The 20,592-nt window shown below is 39.5% G+C and overlaps 1 protein-coding gene across 1 annotated transcript; it reads right to left on the bottom strand.

Annotated features, from left to right (window-relative positions):
• Positions 1–535: 535 nt before the first annotated feature.
• Positions 536–15,091, bottom strand: LOC122741062 (zinc finger protein 585B-like). Its single transcript, XM_043984126.1, has 5 exons — positions 14,809–15,091; positions 14,124–14,220; positions 5,689–5,815; positions 4,849–4,944; positions 536–3,278 (listed from the first exon to the last, which is right to left on the bottom strand). The coding sequence occupies exons 2-5, from the start codon at positions 14,157–14,159 to the stop codon at positions 1,180–1,182; spliced, it is 2,358 nt and encodes a 785-aa protein (XP_043840061.1). The 5' UTR covers positions 14,160–14,220; positions 14,809–15,091; the 3' UTR covers positions 536–1,179.
• Positions 15,092–20,592: the final 5,501 nt, after the last annotated feature.

A 20,592-nucleotide genomic window follows, 5' to 3' on the forward strand; every position in this document is an offset into this window, starting at 1 on the left:
CATATATTCCATTCCTAATATTCCTCTCTAGTACATGAGAAAACAATTATTAATAATGGATTTCTTGGGGGACTCAGAGATCACTTTCAAAAATTAAAAAAAAAATTTTTTTGAGGCAATTGGGGTTACATGACTTGCCCAGGGTCACACAGCTACTAAGTGTCAAGTGTCTGGAGCCGGATTTGAACTCAGGTCCTCCTGACTCCAGGGCTGGTGCTCTATCCACTGTACCACCTAGCTGCCCCTCAGAGATCATTTTCTCAGCCCTTTCTCTCCCCTAACCCCAACTCCAGAAAGTTCCTTGAGAAACTATCAAATCTCATCTAGGACAAACCCAGGGGAATAAAAGGAACTGAGATAGATTCTTTGTCTAGCAAAGGACTGATGAGATTAAACCATACCTAGATAATGGACTTTGCCTTAAAAAACTTGAGTGATGGGGCAGCTAGGTAGTGCAGTGGATAGAGCATCGGCCCTGGAGTCAGGAGAACTGGAGTTCAAGTCTGGCCTCAGACACTTGACACTTACTAGCTGTGTGACCTTGGGCAAGTCACTTAACCCTCATTGCACCGCAAAAAACCAAACCAAAACAAAAAACTTGAGTGAGGGTGTTTGGCATTCTTTTCTCTGATGTCATCTGTAGAGTTCATTTTAATGTACTCAATGTACATTGTGTCATACCAATACATAATGTGTACATAATGTGTCAACCAATGGAATTGAATCATGCTAATCAATTAGCTTTGATCCATGTATGACCTGCCTCTATCAAGAGCATAAAAACCCTGGGAAGATGGGATTAGAGGTATTTTAGGCTTTATGGTCTTTTTAGGACAGCATGGGTCTTTACAGGGTCTTCTGGGGCTGATCTCAGCTCTCCTTGAGACCATGTGCTATCTCTGGGAGACAGCATGGGTCTTTTTTCCTAATCGTGCTAACTGGCATGCTGAAACTCTCTCCCTGCTTTCTCTACCACAAGGCCCAAGACCAAGAGAAGTTAAGAGAGACATAAGGTCAATCCTTTACTGATATAATATTAATAAATAATAATATACTTATCAAAAACTGGTGTCAATAACAATAGCAGTCAATTTCAAAAAACACAAGCACGGATTATTTGATGTCAAGTCCTTAAGTGAAGTGGTAAGTCTTCCCACATTCCTTACATTCATAAAGAATTTATCTAGTATGAATTCGCCAATGCACATTAAGATATGCCTTACTCCTGAAGGCCTTTCCACATTTACTACATACATAAGGTCTCTCTCCAGTATGAATTCTCTGATGTACAGTAAGCTGTGCCTTACTTCTGAAGGCCTTCTTACATTCACTACATTCAAAAGGTTTCTCTCCAGTATGAATACTCTCATGAAAAGTAAGTTGTATCTTACTCCTGAATGACTTCTTACATTTAGAACATTCATAAGGTTTCTCTCCAGTGTGAAGCCTCTGGTGCACAGTAAGTTGTGGCTTTCTAGTGAAGGCCTTCCCACATTCACTACATTCATAAGGTTTCTTTCCAGTATGAATTCTCTGATGAACAGTAAAATGTGCCTTACTTCTGAAAGCTTTCCCACATTCATTACATTCAAAGGGTTTCTCCCCAGTATGAATTCTCTGATGCACAGTAAGCTGTGTCTTACTCCTAAAGGCCTGCCCACAGTCACTACATTCATAAGGTTTCTCTCCAGTATGAATGCTCTGATGAAAAGTAAGTTGTGTCTTACACCTGAATGTCTTCCTACATTCACTACATTCATAAGGTTTCTCTCCAGTATGAATGCTCTTATGTACAGTAAGAATTCTCTTATTCTTAAAGGCCTTTCCACATTCGCTGCATGTATAAGGTTTAGCTCCAGTATGAATTCTTTGATGGTGAATAAGTTCTGAATGGTAGTGGCAAGCCTTTCCACACTCTTTACATTCATAAAGAATTTTTCCAGGATGAACTCTCTGATGCACAGTAAGTTGTGTCTTACTCCTGAAGGCTTTCCCACACTCATTACATTCATAAGGTTTCTCTCCAGTATGAATTCTTTGATGTAGAATAAATACTGAGTTGTAGAAGAAAGTCTTCCCACACTCCTTACATTTATAAAGATTCTCTCCGGTATGAATTCTCTGGTGCACAGTAAGCTGTGTCCTACGCCTGAATACCACCCCACATTCACTACATTTATAAGGTTTCTCTCCAGTATGAACTCTCTGATGCAAAGTAAGATGTGATTTCATCTTGAAGGCCTTCCCACATACATTACATTCATAAGGTTTCTCTACCCTATTTTGATGTTTTCTAAGATCTGACTTGTGATGGAAAGCCTTCCCACCCCCCTTGTAATCATGAAGATTCTGTCTAGTATGTATTTTCTGATGCACAGTAAGCTGTCTCTTAACCCTGAAGGCCAGCCCACATTCACTACATTTATAAGGTGTCTCTCCAGTATGAATTCTCTGATGAACTGTAAGATTTGACTTCCTATTGAAAGACTTCCCACATACACATTTATAAGGTTTCTCTCCAGTGTGATTTACTTGATGGCCGATAAGATCTGACTTGCGAGGGAAAGCCTTCCCACATTCCTGGCATTCATAAAGACTGCCTTTACTATGAATTCTCTGATGCACAGTAAGTTGTGCTTTACTCCTGAATGTCTTCTGACATTCACTACATTCATAAGGCTTCTCTCCAGTATGAATTCTCTGATGGAGAATAAATTCTGAGTTGCAGATGAAAGACTTCCCACACGGTTTACATTCATAAAGAGTATTTCCAGTATGACTACTCTGGTGCAAAGTAAATTGTGCCTTAATCCTGAAAGCCTTCCCACACTCACTACATTCATAAGGTTTCTCTCCAGTATGAACTCTCTGATGCACAGTAAGGTGTGACTTTCTCCTGAAGGCCTTCCCACACTCACTACATTCATAAGGTTTCTCTCCACTATGATTTAGTTGATGGCTAATAAGATCTGACTTTCGAGGGAAAAGTTTCCCACATTCCTGACATTCATAAGGTTTCTCTCCAGTATGAATTCTCTGATGCCCTGTAAGTTGTGCCTTCCCACACTCACTATATTCATGAGGTTTCTCTCCAGTATGGCTTCTCTGGTGTAGAGTAAGTGCTGACTTGTAGAGGAAAGCCTTCCCACACTCTTTACAATCATAAAGAATGTTTCCAGCATGAATATTCTGATGCACAGTAAGTTGTGTCTTATTCCTGAAGGTCTTCCCACATTCACTACATTCATAAGATTTCTCTCCAGTAAATTCTTTGCTCCCTGAAAGGAAGAATAAAGAGCTGATTAACCCTGCCTTTTCTTCCATTTCCCAAGGCTCCTACTTGCTCAAAAGGTTTTAGAGCCTTTCTCTTGCCTTCCCACTTGAGAAGACTAATCTCACTACTCTTTTGCTAAGGATCACAGTTGATCTTATGTAACAATATGATGACTCAAAATTAACATCTAAGAATGAACTAACTTAGAATGAAATTACCCAGAAAGATGAATTTACTCTACTGTAAATGGCTGACATTGGAGTGGAATAAGGAAATGAAAACTAGATGACTTGGGGGCAGCTAGGTGGTACAGTGGATAGAGCGCACCAGACTTGGAGTCAGGAGGACCTGAGTTCAAATCTGGCAGACACTTAACACTTACTAGCTGTGTGACCCTGGACAAGTCACTTAACCCCAATTGCCTCACAAAACAAAACAAACAAACAAACAAACAAAAACACCTAGATGACTTTGAGAGTTTACAAAAGTAGCCTTAGGCACAGTGGAAAGACTGCTGAGTCAAGAAGAGTCAGGAAAATTCTTCTTTCTGAGATCAAATCAGGACTCAGACACTAGCTGGGTGACTCTAGCCAGGCAGGTCATTTTACCATGTTTGCTTCAATTTCCTAACCTGTAAAGTGACTTAGAGAAGGAAAAGGCAAACCATTCCAATATCTCTGCCAAGAAAACCTCAAATTAAGTCATTTGGGCATGACTGAAAAATGGCTGAACAACAATAAAATATATCCTTACCATTTAAAGTAGAAATACGAAGGGAAAACACTGAACAGAAAAAAAAAAAAGGAGAATTGATGAGCTTAGCATGAGGAGAGATAGAAAGAGACATGGAGTAAATAGAAGAAAAAATATAAAGAAAAAGGATCATATCAGATAATTTTTGCTATAAATTTCTGCTAAAAATCCAATGTGTACTTTGTAAGGAACTGATTAAATTTGTAAGAGTAAGATCCAATTACAAAAAGGTAAATGATGAGGACATATAGATATTCTTCACAAGATATATTATTATTATTATTATTATTATTATTATATTTTTTTGGTGAGGCAATTGGGGTTAAGTGACTTGCCCAGGGTCACACAGCTAGTAAGTGTTAAGTGTCTGAGGCCGGATTTGAACTCAGGTCCTCCTGACTCCAGGGCCAGTGCTCTATCCACTGCCACCTAGCTGCCCCTCATTGTTAGCATTTTAAATGTGTTTATTTTAAGAGGGAGAATGAATTCAAGCAACTGAGGCAGGAGAATGCCTGTTTAAGATAAGATCATTTTCAACAAAACAAAAAAAAAGATAATTTTCAATGAAGAGAACTGAAATACCTACCCCACAATGAGGCAACCACTTTCTTTGAAAGTGGAGCTACATGTGAGTAAAGAGATGCATGAAAAAGTAACTTCTTGCGTTTGAAAATGACATTTTAAAGTCTCAGCTCCCCTCAACAGACCTGAGAATTTTTGATAAGACCACCTTGTTCAACATGTTAAAAGAGCTTTGACCTAAAATGACCAACAGAGCAGTAATTTCCAATAAACCATTTCTTTAGTTTTTAAGTAGTCACCTGGACAGCTGCTTTGTGGAATATCTGCCTCTGGCATCCAAGATGCTTCCTTTCTTTCCAACTGGTAGATCACATCTGGTTTGGAAATTGCAAATCCTGTTCATTGAAAATGAAAAAGTGTTAGGGACAATCATCTTAGAATTGAATCATAGAACAGAAAGATGAAATACTCCTCTCAACTCTTAGTAGAAAGGTAGGAGGATACGGGCACAAAATTTATATCATCCAAGGCACCATGATAGCAGATTTTGTCTGTGATTATTTTTTCAACCTAAATGGCCTACACAGACGAAGAGTTACAGTGGGTTTATTTTGTTTTGTTTTTTATGTAGTAGGGAGGGAATGAGAACTTACATTTTTTAAAAAAGCATTCATAAAACTTAATTAAAGAATTCAAAACTAGTTCAAACTCTCTTTGGAAAAAAGTACGCATGCCAGGGAGGCTCCAAGGATAGTATAAAGACCTATGAAGAACATTCTATAATGTGAGAATGGGTTACAGTGTAGGACTTAGGAAAAATTATTCAATGACACACTCCCTGCTTTGATAATGAGAATACTTCATATATGATGAAACCTCTACCAGGATTAAACAGAAAATTTTGGATTTGAAGCAAGAAAGTGGAAGATATATTCTCAAAGATAACAACTAAAATCAAGAATTCGGTTTCCAGGCATACTAAGCAAAGACCTTTTCCTGGAATTAGGTAGCACAAGTACTGTGTTGACATGACAAGGACAAGGAATATCTTCCTTTTATATGTCAGAGAAAAACTGTCAAAAATTTGAAACTCAACACCACATACATCAAGACCACAAAGGGCTAGTAGCTCTTCTTACCCAAAGAGAACAAGTTCCTATAGTTCTCCAGCATCACATCCCTGTACAACTTTTTCTGAGATAGGTTCAAATATAACCACTCCTCCCAGGTGAATTCCACAGCCACATCCTGGAATGTCACTGTTTCCTGAAACACCAAAAATATTTGTGCATATAAACTCTTTCTCTCTCTCTCTTTTTTTTTTTTGTGAGGCAATTGGGGTTAAGTGACTTGCCTAGGGTCACACAGCTAGTAAGTGTCAAGTCTCTGAGGCCAGATTTGAACTCAGGTCCTGCCAAATCCAGGGCCGGTGCTTTATCCACTGCACCACCTAACTGCCCCTAAACTCTTTTTCTTCTCTTTTTTTTTTTCCCTTTTCAGGGCAATGAGGGTTAAGTGACTTGCCCAGGGTCACACAGCTAGTAAGTGTCAAGTGTCTGAGGCCGGATTTGAACTCAGGTACTCCTGAATCCAGGGCTAGTGCTTTATCCACTGCGCCACCTAGCTGCCCCTTTTTTCTTCTCTTGTTTTTTTTCTTTCCCTAAACTCTTTTTCAATAGGAATTATTTCAATTACTTCTCTGTAATCCTGGAAAGTGATTAGTATATAACAGGTACTTCAGAATTCTTTTCTCATTAGACTGAAAGCTTCTTGAGGGCAGTGGCCAGTTTTTGCTTTTCTTTGTATCCTCAGCACTCAGCACACTTAATGCTTAATGTTTATTTTTGTTAATGGATTCAATGACATCAAATTTAATTAAAAAAAAAAACCAATATGTGAACATGATTGTGCTCAATGCTCCTGGAATCACAAGAGTAAAAGTGAGCATAGGAGACGACCATCTTCTATAACCAACACTGTGGGAAAATGTTTTACAGCTGAAAAGAATATTTAAGGACCATTATTTTTCAATTCAAATATTTACAACTGAAGGAAACTAATTTAGAGTCCAACTATTTCATTTTTTAAATTAGGGAAGTGAGGGGCTGGGGGAGGGGGGGTGTAGCCCAGTGGATAAAGCACTGGCCCTGGATTCAAGAGGACCTGAGTTCGAATGTGACCTCAGACACTTTGACACTTACTAGCTGTGTGACCCTGGGCAAGTCACTTAACTCTCACTGACCCACAAAAATAAATAAATAAATAAAAATAATTAAAAATTAGGGAAGTAAGATCCAGAGAGAGAAAATAACTTGCAAAAGGTCAAGAGGGAATAAATTGCAGACTTGCAATCTGAACCCAGATTTTCTGAAGTCCAATGCTAGAGATATTTTTAGTGTACGATAATGTCATACCCTCTCTCTATAACCTGAACAAGGTCACAGGTGAGTTTCTCCACAAAACACTCATAAGAATACTTTTAGGGGCAGCAAAGAACTGGAAACAAGCTGAATTCTCACCAATAAGAATGACTAGAAAAAAATGGCATATGGATACAAAATATTAATTATACAGTTTGAAATGACAAATGAAGAATTAGAAAAAGCATTAGAAATGTGTTGTAATTGGAAACGTGATAACTGATGCAGTATGAAATAAGCAGGGCCAACAGAACATTATACACAAAGACTACAAAAATATAGCTTTTTTTGGGGGGTGGGGCAGGGCAATGAGGGTTAAGTGACTTACCCATGGTCACACAGCTAGTAAGTGTCAAGTGTCTGAATTCAGATTTGAACTCAGGTCCTCCTGAATCCAGGGCCAGTGCTTTGTCCACTGTGCCAATAAGCTGCCCCCCAAAATATATCTTTTAACAAGAAAAAGATGCTGAACTCTAAGTAATTGGAAAAAATCTTGCTGAGCCAACAGCAGAGATGATGAAGACCATTAATGAGAGGAATGTTATATGAATTATCAGGTAGAGTCACTATAATTGGTATTTTTGTGTTACTGTATTTCTTTGCTATAAAGGAAGGTGAGGGAAAGAATACTTTTTCCAGAAATGACTGAGGTGAAATAGCAAAAAGCATTATAGAAAAAAAAATTTCTAACTTCTCACTAACCAACTCAATTAACAATATATTCTAGGAAAAAAAAAAAAAGAAAAAACCCCAGGAGGACCTGAGTTCAAAATCCAGCCTCAGATACTTGCTACTTATTAGCTGTGTGACCCTGGGCAAGTCCCTTAACCCTTATTGCCCCACAAAAAAAAAAAAAAAAAGGGCACAGGCCTAAGCTTTGCAAAATCCATCCTCTTTTTTTTCCAGTCCCATTTTCCAGTTCTGGGGCACCAACCCCATTCTCCAAGATCTTTCAGGGATACCTGATAATGGCCAAGCAATCAAACACATGGTAAACTTCTTTCAGAAAGACGATCCTGTCTGTCTCTTCTTTGGGTATCTACTTCTTGTTGACAACTTTTGGAGCCTCAATCCTACTTAAAAGATCTTCATTTTTCTTTTTTTTTTTAAACCATAAAAGTATTTTATTATTTTCTAGGTACATGTAGAGATAGTTTTCAACATTTGTTTTTATAAGATTTCTAGTTTCAAATTTTTCTCCCTCTCTTCCTTCCCTCCCCCCCTCTCCAAGACAGCAAGCAATCTGATATAGGCTATATATGTACAAAAACATTAAACATATTTCTGCATTAGTCATGCTGTGAAAGAAGAATCAGAGCAAAAGGTAAAAACCTCAAAAAAGAAAAAGAAAAAAAGTAGAAATAGTATGGTATTATCTACATCTAGATTCTACAGTTCTTTTTTTTTCTTTTGGATTTGGAGAGCATTTTCCATTATGAGTCCTTTGGAACTATCTTGGACCATTGTATTGCTGAGAAGAGTCCAATCTATCACAGTTGATCAACACATAATGTTGTTTATACTGTGTACAATGTTCTCCTGGTTATGCTCACCTCACTCAGCATCAGTTCACGTAAGTCCTTCCAGGTTTCTCTGAAATCCTCCTGTTCATCTTTTCTTTTTATTTTTTTCTTTCTTTTTTTTTTTTTAGTGAGGCAATTGGGGTTAAGTGACTTGCACAAGATCACACAGCTTGTAAGTGTCAAGTGTCTGAGGCTGAATTTGAACTCAGGTCCTCCTGACTCCAGGACCGGTGCTCTATCCACTGTGCCACCTAGCTGCCCCATCTGTTCATCTTTTCTTACAGCACTATAGTATTCAATTATATTCATATACCACAACTTGTTCAGTCATTCCCCAACTGATGGGCAACCCCTCAATTTCCAATTCCTTGCCACCACAAAAAGAGCAGCTATAAATTTTTTGTATATGTGGGTCCTTTCCCCCCTTCCATGATCTCTTTGGGAAAAAGACTTAATAGTGCTATTCCTGAGTGAAAGGGTATGCACAGCTTTATAGCCCTTTGGGCATAGTTCCAAATTCCTCTCCAGAATGGTTGGATCAGTTCACAGCTCCACCAACAATGCATTAGGGTTCCAATTTTTCCACAGCTTCTCTAACATTTATTATTTTTCTTTTTTTCATATTAAAGATCTTCATTTTTCAAAGAGAAAACTAAAGTCAAGCAAGAGTTTACTTGTTTGGCCTTCTCTCAGGCATCTCTTCTTATCATCCCATCCAACCTAAATATGGTCCTCACTATTCTTTGATCTCTTGCTTGCCTTCAAACTAGCTGTTTAAAAATCTTTTTTATAACATCTATCACTAGAATCAGATCTTTGGGGGCTTTGTTATCTCTCCATTGTTTTTTTTTCTTTTTACAATGTTCTATTTCTTTTTTATTTATCTCCAGTTAATGGTACATCGAGCCTTTTTATTATCATGAATAGTTATGCTTCACGTCAATAAGCTACTAACAATTACAGCTGACTCTCAATTATAAACCTTCTGAGACATAGTCTGGTGTTCTTTTCTTCACACTTTGCTGCCTCTTACTTTTTAATTCATTTTACTTTAATGTAGCACTTCCCCAAAAAGCAGATTTGAATCAAATATGTGAGTCTAAAAATCCTAGTATACGTTAAATAAAAAGGTATGACCTATCAGGGTACTAGGAGAAAGGACCACTCATATCAAAAGGGATTCTCCTCATCCTACCTCCTTGAGTCCCAGGAAGAAGGGCCACCCTTAATAAAATCTATTTTCTAGTATTCCCACTTCTCCCCCTCTCATTGGAGACAAATTAAAATCTCACATTGCCCACGTCCAAAATGTCTGTCTCAATCTGAATGCTATAAGGCAATTACATCACTGTTAAAAGCTGAGTGTCATGTTTCATCATAAATCCTCTTAAAAAATGTTTGATAACTTTCATCAGAGTTCTTAAATCTTTAAATGTCTTTTTTAAACACTTGAATATTTTTTTCCAGTACACATGAAAATAACTTTATTTTTAAAATTCTGAATTGTAAATTCCCTTCCTACCCTGGCTCCTCATCAGTTCTTTCTCAAAGGTAGATAGCATTTTTTCACCAAAAGACTTGGAATTGTATGGGACCAGTATATTGCTGAAAAAAGCAAAGTCATTCACAGTCAATCACTGCATAATGTTATTGTTCCTGAGAGTGATATTTTCCTGGTTTTGCTCATTTCGCTTTACATCAGGTCATGTAAGTCTTTCCCAGCAAAAACAGTATTCCATTACAATCGTATATGACAATTTTTTCAGCTATTCCCCTATTAATAGGCATCCCCAGAATTTTCAATTCTTTGCCACCAGAAAAAGAGGTATAATAAATATTTTTGTACATAAAGGTCCATTTCATTTTCTTTTTATCTCTTTGGAATACAGACCTAGTGGTGGTATTGCTAGATCAAAGGGTATGCATACTTTTATACTCCTTTAGGCATAGTTTAAAATAAACATTCACAATATAAACAAGGAAATCATATTATGCTGAAAGGAATAACTGATGACAAATCATTATCAATACTAAATGTTTGTTTCAAGTGCCTTGCCATATAAATTCATAAAGGAGAATATCATAATATGTCAGTAACAAAAATACCTTAAATCACATTTATGTCAGCGGCCAAAGAAAAAGTTTTCAACAAAATAAAACAGCCATTGCTATTAAAAATATTGGAAAACACAGGAATAAATGGAACTTTTCTTTAAATATGTAGTACGTATCAAAAACCAAGAGCAAGCATTATCTGTAGTGTGAAAAACATAGAATCGTTCCCAAAAAGATAAGGGGTGAAGTAAGGATGACCACTGTCAACATTTTTATTCGATATTGTGCTACAAAGGTTAACTATAATGATAATACAAGTAAAAGAAAGTCTAGGAATGAGAAAAAACCAACACCCTACCATATTTTGCAGATGGCATGATGCTATATTTAAGGGAACCCTAGTAATCAACTAAAAAACTAGTTGAAATAATAAAGAACTTTAGGAAAGTTGCAGGATATAAGAGAAACCCACATAAACCATCAGCATTTCTATATATTACCAACAAAACCTAACAATTCCATTTAAAATAAAGACAGTAAGTATAAAATAGATGGGAGGTCTACCTAGCCAGACTAACCAAGGAACTATATGGGTATAATTACAAAACACTTTATATAAAAATAAAGACAGATCTAAACTGGAGAAGTATTAATTGCTCCTGAGTGAGCTGAGCCAGTATAATAAAAATAATAACTCTACCTAAATTGATATGTTTATTCAGTGTCATATCAATCAAACTACCACAGATTTTTTTTATAGAGTTAGAAAAAAATAAATAAACAGGATAAACCAAAGGTCAAGAATATGAAGGGAATCAAAGAAAAACAAATGAAAGAAAGGGACCTACCATAACAGATTTCAAATTATATTAAAAGGAATAATTATCAAAACGATCAGGAAAGGGTTAAGAAATTTAAGGGCTGATCGATGGAATATATTATATACACAATACACAGATATCATAAGCAGAATAATCTAGCATTTGATAAACCCAAAGATCCAAGCTTTTCAAGTAAGAAATCCTCATTTCACAAAAACTGCTGGGAAAACTGCAAAGCAGTCTGGCAAATATAAGGTACAGACCAACATGTCATATCATGTACCAAGTTAAGGTCAAAATGAGTACGTGATTTAGAAATACAAGGTGGTATCATAAGTAAATTACAGGAGCGTGGAAAAATCTGCCTGTTAGAGTTTTGGAAAAGAGAAGCATTTATGATGAAATAAGAGACAGAAAGGATCACACAAGGTACCTTGCATAATTTTGATTGTAAGAAATTTAGAAGTCTTTTTTTTTAAGCAAAATCAATGCAGCCAAAAAAAAGGCAATGAGGAGAATGAAAAGTTTGCACAGCAAAGTTTCTCTGATAAAGGATTCATGTTTCAAATATGGAGGAAACAGCTTAAATATGTAAAAAATAAGATCCATTTACCAGTTGAAAAGTAGGCAAAAGATATAAACAGGCAGTTTTCAGAAGTTAAAGCCACCAACAATCCCATGGAAAAATACTCTACATCACTAATAATTTGAGAAATGCAAATTAAAGCAACTCAGAGCTACCACTTCACACCTATCAGATTGGCTAACATGACAGAAAAGGAAAAAGATAAATGCTGGAAGGGATGGGGAAAAATAGGGATACTAATGCACCATCGGTGGAGTTGTTCCAACCACTCTGGGAAAACAATTTGGAACCAGGACCAAAAGGCTGTAAAACACTGCATGCCCTTTGATCTAGCAACATCAAAGAAAAAGGGAAAGGACCCAAATGCACAAGACTATTTCCACCACCTTTCTTTGTGCTGGCAAAGAATTAGAAATTGAGTTCAGGTGAGGGAATCATTCCAAGATGGCAGGGAGAACTCCTAAGACTTTGGATCACTGCAGGAACTCATCCCTCCTGAAAGAGAGAGCAAAACTTGAGGGAATTCAGAGGATTAGAAGAACAAATGGTTGATGGTGGAAATGTACTGAAGCACACTGGTGCCATCTTGTGGCTCAATTCTGGAGGTGGCTTAGTTTCTATTCAATTTTTGGTCTAGCTAGTCCAATTGCTGTCTTGTGAGAAAACGTTATTCAACTGTGGGAACTGGAAAATTTTATGGCACTGTTTGGCCCTATCTCTTCATGGCTGGGAAAATGGACAGCCTCTCCCTGCTGTTTAGAGCTCCTTCCACAAGCACTTGGTCAGATCCAAAGACTGATGTAAGGAGATCTCAAGGAATTCCTATATCTTACCTGAAAACTGGCTCCATAATGATCAATCAGGTATTGTTTCCATGTTGCTTTAACTGTTCACAAACACTTGGGGGAGTGGGACCTCTCTATTCCCGATTTCAGGGCAGTGCACCTTTCACTCTCCTCTTCCCACTAGGAAAGTCCCTAATCTTTTATCCAATTAGATATCAGATTACCTAAGGCTACAATGTTTCCTTTTAATTAGTTGACCTTATTTGATTGTTTTTAAAAATCTGTCTCCCACCAAATAGAGTCACAAAGAGTCAGACAAGACTGAAAAAAAAAACCACATGACTGAAAAATACATTGTATTTACATACTTGAAGGTTTGCAAAGTGCTTAACAAACATCATTTCATTTTATCCCCAGATAGCCTTGGGAGGCATGATTATGTTGTGTTATGTTGTATTTCATCTAGTCTGTTAAATTAGTTATTGACCCCTCTGGTACTTCAACAAGTTTTTTTATATATGGGTCTTGGAAACCCTAGGCCTTAAGGAACCACATCAACAAAGTGTCCCTTTTATGGAAACTATGGAAGGTATACCTCTTCTATTTAAAAAAAAAAAAAGTCTGTCTCCCCTTGTAGGTCCAGCCAGGCCTTAAGTGAGGAGGTCTGGCCCTGGTTTCTTGAACAACTAACTGTTACACATGGCTTCATAAATTACTATGCTCAGGAAATCTAACCTTTGTTTCTTCAGTCATTTCATCTCTCACCCACCACAGATACCCATCAGCTGGGAAATGGCTGGATAGAGTGTGGGACATGAGTGTGAGGGAATACTACTGTGTACAAAGAAATGACAAGGGGGATAGTTTCAGTTCTGTGAACTGAGGCCAAGTGAAGTGAGCAGAATCAGGAGGACATTGTAGCCAAGAAGGCAATATGATAACAATGATCAACTGTGAAAGACTTGGTTGTTGGGATCAATACAATGATACACAAAAATCTCAAAGAACACATGATGAAAAATGAGGAGAGAAATGAACTCTGAAGGCACATAAGGAATTTTTTTCACTTTCTTTTATTTTAATGCTTTCCCCCCCCCCCCCTCCAACATGGCTAATGTGGAACCGTTCTGCATAACTCCACACGCACACTGTTTATCTCGTGGCTTGCTGTGTCACAGGGTGGGTAAGGGTCTGGAGGGAGGGAAAGAATCTGGAACCCAAAATGTAAAAAGGAATATAAAAAAGAAAAAGGAATGTGACTTGGGGGCTGGGAGGGGGGGTTCTCCCTTATCTTTTAGCTCTCAATAGATGCTTCTCTGATGCCCAAATGTCCAGGGTCATGGTATATGAGGAAGAAACTATCCCACGGTCTCTGGGCACTCACCTTGCAGGGACGATCTGTCGGGGGGAAAGACTCCATGTTCTCTTCCTCGGGGCTCCCACCTCCTGGGGCAGGGCAGAGTCCACGAGAGGGAGGGGTTCTGGGGAAGAAAGGAGAACCATGAAGATGGCAGTGCCCGCTATTCCACAAGGAGGAGGGGCTGGCACCGGAGGATGGGGGCGGGAAAGGAGGAGAAGCAAACGGTCACTTCTCTTCTGGAGGGGCGCGGTCCGGAGGAGACAGAACGGAAGGACGGACAAAGGGAGGAGACTGCCCGGCTTCCCGGAGGAAGCGCGGGGTGCCGGCGGGGGGCACGAGGCCAGGCCGAAGGCTGGGCACGGAGACAAAGGGGTACAGCAGCATCAGCAGCATCGGGGGAGGCCCCGAGGAGGATGCTGGGAAGAGCTGGTGCCCGAGGCAAGGCGGCCCGAGGACCCGACACACAGGGCCCGGGGTCCGCAAGGTCGGGCCGGGGATGGGGGTCCCGTGGCAAGACCGAGTCTCCGGAGGGATACGAACCGGACCCCACCCCCCGCCCCTGCCCCTCCCTCCCCATCCCCCGCGGACACCTCCCCTCCTGCCCCACCCGCGCATCACTGTGAGCCCGGGCGTAGCTTCCCTCGCCCTCCGGCGGAAGCCCCTCGCCGTCTCCCCAACCTGCCCCTGGTGCTCCGGGGTCCCCCCGCACCTGGCTGCTGGCTAGGCCCGGCCCCGCTTTTGGTTGCCGCTCGGCCCCTCGCAAGTCGTCTGAGGACAGAGAAGGAGAAACGGGCAGCAAGAAGCACGCCACAGGATGGAACGGAAGTGACGTGCCAAGGAGGCTCGCCTCCTCCAACCTGGGCCTTGGAAAAAGCCCCTGGGACGGGCAAGGCCTTCTGGGAATCGTAGTCTGGAGACGGCGGCATCTTCTGCAGGTGCCCGATGCTGTGCAGAACCTCCCTGACGGCTCCGCCCCTCGAAGCACATCCTTACTGGGAGCCCCGCCCCCTCGTCTCCCCTGACCCGGCCCATCTATCTGCTGGCCACGGAGGACTAGGAATGCGAAAGAAGACACACACACAAAAAGCATGAAAATAAAGGACGCTTCCATATGCGTTTAGAGCTCATCACCTCTCTCTTGGCGGAGGTTGAGGCGGGCGGGGGGGGGGGGGGGGGGGGGGGGGGGGGGGGAGCCGAGATAACGTTTCTCATCATGGGGCGTTTGAAATGTGCTTCATTCGTTATGTCGTCAAATTATTTTCATATAGAAATTACATATATTCCCAAAGAGATAAAAACACAAAGGAAAAAGACTTCAATGTACAAAAAATCATTACAGCTGCTCTTTTAGTAGTGGCAAAGAATCGCACGTTGAGGGACTGTCCATCCCCTGAAGAATGGCTAACCTGGGAGTTTTCTATTGCATGTGGTGCACCACTAGTCGGCCATAAGAAATGACGAACCAGATGTCCTCAGAAAAAGCTGGAGAGACTTAGCCGAGCTGATGCAAAAGGAAATGAGCAGAAGGAAAAGAACATCGTACGCAGGAACACCAATCCTTGTGTGATGATCTGCTGTGAATAACTTAGCTATTCTCTGCCTCAAAGACCATACTGAAAGACTTGTGAGGAAAGGTGCTGTCTATCTCCAGAGAAAGAACCGGTGGAGCCTGAATGAGGATCGATGATGCTTTTTCTTTACTTTCTCTTTTTTTCTTGGGGGTTTTTGTCTGTGTTTTCTTTCACAAATTGAATTACATGGAAATGTGTTTTACATGACTGCATATGTATAACCTGTGACAAAGTGCTTCCCTTCTCAATGAGGGGATGGGGAGAGAGGGAGAGAATTTAGAAAATTCTGAAAAACAGAAAAGAATGTCAAACTTGTTTTTACATGTAATTAGGAGACAATAAAATATTAAATTAAAAAATATTATATTTAAAAAGAAATTTCATACATTAACACATATATTACACAGGGTTGAACCCAGCCTCAGACACTCACTAGATATGTGACCCTGGGCAAGTCATTTAATCATGTTTCCCTTCCTTCCCTTTAGGTAAAATGAGATGAAGGAAAAGACAAACAAGTCTTCCTGGTGCCATTGATTGAAAAAAACAAGTCAGCAAAGGAGGGAACAGTTTTTTTTGGGGAAAGCTAATGAGTTAAATTAAAAACATGCTAAATTTGAGCTGCTCTCAGGAAAAACAAGCAGAAGCACCAGAAATCATTTGGAAATGCAGTTATAGTACTTAGTAAAGAGAAGGACTGAAGACAGAGATTGGAGAATTATCTCTTCGTGTTCAGCTAGAGTAATTAGAATGAATTAAATCTGAAAAGAGCAATTTGCATTACTTTAAAGGAAAGAAAAAGGCTGAGGTGTTGGGGAATGCCTCCCAAAAGAAAACTTCACTATAAAAGAATTTATTTTTCCCCATTTATATGTAAAAAATTTTTTAACATTCTTTTTCCTCCCAAATTTTGAGTTACAAATTCTTTTCCTTCCTTCCTCCCCTCAACAACCACAATGAGGAGACAAGCAACTTGACAGAAATTATACATTTATATAATTATACATGTGTAGTCATGCAAAACATATTTCCCATAAGGCATGCTATAAAAGAAAACAAGAAAAATAAAGAAAATAAAGAAAAAGTATGCTTCAATCCCCATTCAGACTAAAAAAGTTCTTTCTCTGGAAATGGACAGTACTTTTCATCTTAAGTCCTTCAGAACTGTCTTGTATTTTTGAGAACAAAAAAATTATTCGCAGTAGATCATCATACAAGATTTCTGTTCCTGGGTACGATGTTCATCTTCTGTTCCTTTCAATTTGTATGAATTCATTTAAGTCTTTCCAGGTTTTTCTGAAACCATCCTGCTCATCACTTCTTTTAGCACAATTCTTCTATCACAATCATATTCAAAAACTTGTTCAGCCATTCCCTAATTGATGGACATCCCCTCAATTTCAAATTCTTTTCCACCACTAAAAGGGCTGCTATAAATATTTTTGTACATTAAGTCCTTTTATTTTTTATTTTTATCTCTTGGGGATATAGTCATAGTAGTTGTATTGTTTGGTCAAAGGGTATGTGCAGTGTAATAGCCCTTTGGGCATAGTTCCAAATTACTCTCCAGAATGCTATGTGTTGGACCATAAGAGATGCTGATCACTACAGAACTGATGTGTTCCAACTGAGGTGCTAGAGAAAACTTTTGAGAGTCCCTTGGACAGTAAGGAGATCAAATCAGGATATTCACTGGAAGGCCAGATACTGAAACTGAAGCTTAAGTGCTTTTGCCATATAATGTGATTATGGGATTCATTTGAGAAGTCCCTAATGTTGGGTAATACTGAAGGCAAAACGAAAAGGGTATGGCAGAGAATGACATGTGTGAGAAATGGGTAGTTGTCTCCTCTCAATGTGGATATAACAGTCAGTCATACTCCCCTGACCTGTTTGTAGGACAAAGGTCTCAGATCCCCTCCTCCCCCTCAGGTTAGCAAGGTCACATGGTTCAAGGAGCCCTGGCCTCAATTAGGTCCTCTCCAGAGTTCTGTCTATATAAGGAAGTATAAGGTCCACTCCTGAGTTATGCCCATACAAGGAAGAGGGGTGGGAATACTGCCTTCTGATTAGCTAGTTTTTGCTCATAGATTGTAACCCCGACCAGTGATGAAAAAGGGGAAGGTCCATTCTCCTTAGGAACTAGGGTACAAAACAGGGCCTGCGAGTCCCCTTTCTGGGCACCCACTAGCTGCACACTAGGGTGCCTTCTTCTCATGAGAAGAAAATAAAGCCCTTGTCACCTCGCTGCTGAGTTCCTGAGAATTATTGAGAAGAGGATGGATTTTTCCCTCACACTGATCAACCGCATTTCTCCATGGTCAGAGTGTCCCCGCTCAGGGCCAGAGCATCCCTAACTGGACTCAGGCCAACCAGGCTGCTACTATGTTCCCCATTTTTTAGCTAAGGGAAAGAGGGCAATGATCTCTTCTTCTGTAACTTCTTCGAGCTGAGCGGGGTCAAAGAAATCACACAGCCAGGGAAAGGGGGAAGTGGGGAAGGCCTGGTCTAGAGAGTGCAAGGAGATGTGAGGTCCAGTGAGAGATGTCACGAATGCCCCATACTGTTCACAGCTTTATCTAACATTGTATCTGACACAAACATTGTTAATATCGTGCCAAAGAGATACACATAAGACATACAGACTAAATATTTCATAATACTTTAGAAAGCAGAACTCTTTTTTTTTTAGTGAGGCAATTAGGGTTAAGTGACTTGCCCAGGATCACACAGCTAGTAAGTGTAATAAGTGTTAAGTGTCTGAGGCTGGACTTGAACTCAGGTCCTCCTGAATCCAGGGCTGGTGCTCTATCCACTGTGCCACCTAGCTGCCCCAGAAAGCAGAACTCTTAAATCTTTCTCAATTACATTTATATCCACTTGACCTTAATTTTTCTCCAAAAATTCTTACTCAATTGTTTAAGATCTAATCCTCACATAAACTTAGGTTACAGAATATTTATTTATTATTATTTTTGTAAGAAGATGACTACAAATGAACTTACATAAAAGTTAACAAGTTAACTTCAATTGTAGTAAAGGACTTAGGATGACACTTAAGCAATTAATTTCAAAACAGTGCATGTCAAATAAATTGTCCATAATAAACCATGTTTGTATTATGGGACATGCTTCACAGACAGGTGTTATTTCTACATTATGTAATAAACTTAAAGTTGATCTCTCCATAAGTGTAACAAAATTTCCATGTTAGCCTTTCTAAGAAAACTGGTTGCATAAAACTCTTTTCTTCAAACAAGCTTGAGATATTTCTGATTCAGTTTTAAATGCTTAACCAGTAACAGACAGATGGCAAAGCTAGATGTCTAGGCGCGTTAGTTGTTTAGATTCTGAAAGGGACTAGAATTTCCAGATCAGATAGCTTGAGTCTTATACCTGCATCTCACCCAGATATTATAGTATTAACCTAGGGATGAACAGCCAGTATTGTGTTCATGCTGATCAAGTTGATGTGGGCTGGAATTTGGGGTCCAATTGATTGTGAGTCGTCCCAAAAGAATTACAAGACTCAGTGACTCAGTTTCCTAGGTTTTACTGCAATACTGTGGGTGGTGACCACAGGGAGAGAACCAGAATATTGGAAAGGTATCTCTCAAATAAGGAAAGGAAAGACAGTTATATTTATAGTATGGATAATTTGATTATCAGTCTCATTATAATAATCTCCTCCTTGGGGAGGTACATGGGAGGGCCTGTCCTTCTCATTATACTATTCTCCACCTAGGGGTGTTACAAAGGAAGGCTTATCCTAATTTGGAGTTCCTGGGTGTCCTACGCCAATCCCTGAGGCGGGTACCTTTTTCAGTGTAGGTGTGTTTTGGGGGTTTACATGTCATAAGGTGAATCTGGGACAAATTTGGCCTTTTCTGCGCATGTCTCTCTGATTCCCAAGGCTAGTTTCAAAACATCTCCATTTTTCATTAGAATTTCTATAGGTTGTCTTTTTCCTTTATTGTTATTTTGACCTGACCCATTCTGGAATGGATGTTGATCACTATGGGTATGAGAGCCTAACATAAGTTATCCATTAACTGGGATCTAACTCCCTTTTAGAACTAATATCTGTATTAGAGCTTGGGTCTTAGGTTTTTCTATTTTTTTTTTAACTTTTAAAAAATTTTATTTATTTTTAAAGTACTCAGGAATCATTTTTATTTTGTTTTTGCGGGGCAATGAGGGTTCAGTAACTTGCCCAGGGTCACACAGCTAGGGTCAAGTGTCTGAGGCCGGATTTGAACTCAGGTCCTCCTGAATCCAGGGCCAGTGCTTTATCCACTGAGCCACCTAGCTGCCCCCTTAGGTTTTTCTATTAACCCTTTTTTGCCTCCTACATCAAAGTGACATGATTATAGGAATTTGCCATAAAAGAAGAGAGTCAAGGCTCTCAGGGAATAATACTCCATGTTAACTCCAGGCAGAATTTAATGTGCTAGGCTTAAAATCAGCCAGGTGGGGGAGTTTAATATTTGGGGAAACTGAGTCAGGAAACGCCTACCTCAGCCTTTGCCAAACAGTTGGTCTCCCAGCCTTTCCCAAGAAAACTCCACCTGTAGTGCATACATGTAGAAACCCCATAGGGTTGCTGGCATCATGGGTCATATGACTTAACATTCCTTGATGGTCATAACTGGAGTCAGACTCAGAATAATCCCATGTCTTAAATAGCAAGTTCCAATAATCAGTACTAAAAGTGAACTCACTTCTCAAGGATCACATACCCTCTGTAACATGCATTAACTATGCTTGTACCCATGTTAAATTGATGCTTTTCTTCCCTGAGTTAATACTACACAGATGAATCTGCCTTGAGATGTTCAATAATAAGCAATGCTTGAAATGAGTGTAAACAATCCCAAATTGCATACTGGGAACAGACTAGAAGGTGTCCCACTCAACCACAG

The sequence above is a fragment of the Dromiciops gliroides genome, chromosome 2 (assembly GCF_019393635.1).
Source record: "Dromiciops gliroides isolate mDroGli1 chromosome 2, mDroGli1.pri, whole genome shotgun sequence".
Classification (NCBI taxonomy): domain Eukaryota; kingdom Metazoa; phylum Chordata; class Mammalia; order Microbiotheria; family Microbiotheriidae; genus Dromiciops; species Dromiciops gliroides.

Excerpts from the sequence above, each read along its gene's own strand:
- LOC122741062 (XM_043984126.1), bottom strand. The coding sequence starts at position 14,159 with ATGGAGTCTTTCCCCCCGACAGATCGTCCCTGCAAG. Across the intron at positions 5,816-14,123 it reads CGACAGATCGTCCCTGCAAG|GAAACAGTGACATTCCAGGA; the intron begins GTGAGTGCCCAG and ends TTGGTGTTTCAG. Across the intron at positions 4,945-5,688 it reads TAGGAACTTGTTCTCTTTGG|GATTTGCAATTTCCAAACCA; the intron begins GTAAGAAGAGCT and ends TTCAATGAACAG.